Below are 1,926 nucleotides of genomic sequence, written 5' to 3'. Positions count from 1 at the left end.
TCAGAGGAGGGGGGAGGGAGGGGAGGGAGGGGCAAGGGGGATCTACAGCTCTCTCCTGCCAGCTTCGGTCTTGGAGAAATAAAGTATTAATAAGGCATCTCTGCCGCAGCCGAGTAGAAACACTAGTGGCATTATTGCATTTCCCTTTTGGAAGGGGCGGGTGCAGAATAACTTTGGATACAATTTTGATCCCCCACCCCCCCTCCCCTCCCCGTGGTTGGACTAAAGACAGGGGGAAACAAAAAGACTGGACACAACTGGCACTGGACAAGGTAATCCTCTCCACCGAGAGATCTGACGTGCAGGAGTGTCCTCCTGCCTTGACACTTTTCTTTCTTGGCTTCACCCTCCTTTTATTCCACCCTCTGCTCTTTTCCTCGGGCTGCAGCAGTTTGCAGAAGTGGGGAATAAAGGACGCCCAAAGTGTTGCATGATGTGTTCCGCTCTTAGCTGCTTGTTATTGGGGGGGGGGGGGGGGGGAGAGGGAAGTGGAGCGGGTGAGCTGGACAGGCGGGTATTGTCTCCTTTCCTCGGGTCCTTTGGAGGGTTTCAGCCTTTCCCGGAAAAAGGAAAGCGCGTTTCTTTTCTGGTGATCGCTCCCGTTTGAATGAGAGAGAGAATTGCACGTCAGGGGCTCGCCGGGTCTAAAATGAGGTTTAAGGGCTGGTGGTTGCGTTTTTGCAGTGCCCATTCTGACACGGCATCCGGGAACGGAAAATTCAGCCGATCTGACAATTATTGTAATTTTTTGTCATTTTTAGCTTATAAAGTGGTTTCCCCCCCGCGTCTGAGTGGGGTTTTAACAGCTTAGCGAGAAACTTGCACTGTGACAGGAGGCTGGGGAAAGTACTCCCAGCCCCTGAAGTGAAATGGATGGACTTCCATCCACCTCAGTATCTTCGCTTCAGAGCCCGATATCCCAGCCCTCGAGGTGACTGGGAGTGAAGGGAAGGGGTGAAAGTGGAAAAGAGCCTCCGCTTTCCCGCAGCCCCATTTCCAGCGTGTGTTTAATTGCTGGAGTCGTTTGTCTGTCTTGCATTATTGCACTTACCGCTCATTTCTGGCAGGGACTGGACCCTCGTCTCTCGCTCCTTGCTGGGAGGCGTGAAGGAGAGGGGCCGAAGTACGTTTTAAAAACGTTTTAATCGCCAGACTTTTAAATTTTCTCTCTCTGCCTGCCGCGACCGAATTGTATTTACGGTTTTCTCCCCTCAATTTTTGCCTGTGACTGGAAAACGCATTAATAAAAAAATCTGTGGGAAGAGACGGAAATTCAGTGAGTCAGGCTAAAGCCGCTCCAGCCAAAAGAAAAAAAAAAAATTGCAAAAAAACATGTTAAACTAAACTGTGGGATGACACACGGCGCTCGCTAATACGGTCTGGGGTGCAAGGCAAGGTCTGCGTTGGACTGGCTGCCCTAGCGACAAACGAGCTGACAGAGGTAGCTATTGTTCTGCCCCTTCTTATCTAAATGGAGCAAATATCCTGTATGTAAAATATATATATTTTCATCAAGAAGGCAGGACCAGTGGAGAGACGAAAGTTTCCTCCTCGAGTGACTTCACTTCCCAAAATTAGCAGAAAAAAACGTTTCATCCGGTTAACTGTCTCTTTTTCGCTCTGCTGCAACAACCAAAGTTAAAAAAAGAGAGAGACGGAGAGAGAGGGAGGGAGGGAGAGGGAGAGGGAGAGAGGAGGAGAGGGGATACAGAGGGAAAAAGAAAACCGCTGGAAGGGCAGGGAGAAAAGCGAAAAGGGAGAGAAGGATAAAAAACTTCAGGAGGCTTCGGTTGCAGGCTAAACCGGGTCAATGTGTGGAATATTGCTGGTACCGGCTGGAAGTTATTCTAGATGGACGGCACTATTAAGGTAAGGGGGCAGGAGGGGCTGGGGGACCCCTCCAGCCGGGGGGGGCTTGGGAGGGGC

General features: G+C 50.6%; 1 protein-coding gene across 5 annotated transcripts in view; it reads left to right on the top strand.

The window, feature by feature from the left end:
- Window positions 1-1,926, top strand: part of FLI1 (Fli-1 proto-oncogene, ETS transcription factor) — a 91,505-nt gene that overhangs the window by 11,631 nt on the left and 77,948 nt on the right. The window contains exon 1 of one of the 5 annotated variants that reach the window (XM_009272993.1): window positions 1,624-1,869. The exons of 3 other annotated variants lie outside the window; for them this stretch is intronic. In XM_009272993.1, coding sequence (XP_009271268.1) covers window positions 1,852-1,869 — 18 coding nt within the window. In that variant the 5' untranslated portion in view covers window positions 1,624-1,851. Of the gene's footprint in view, window positions 1-1,623; window positions 1,870-1,926 lie in introns of those variants that run through there. One more of the 5 variants, XM_009272991.2, reaches the window with a different exon arrangement.

This window comes from Aptenodytes forsteri, unplaced genomic scaffold (assembly GCF_000699145.1).
Source record: "Aptenodytes forsteri isolate BGI_AS27 unplaced genomic scaffold, ASM69914v1 Scaffold126, whole genome shotgun sequence".
Taxonomy (NCBI): Eukaryota; Metazoa; Chordata; class Aves; order Sphenisciformes; family Spheniscidae; genus Aptenodytes; species Aptenodytes forsteri.
The sequence above is the reverse complement of the archived record's forward strand: the minus strand, read 5'-3'. Positions and strand labels throughout refer to the sequence as shown.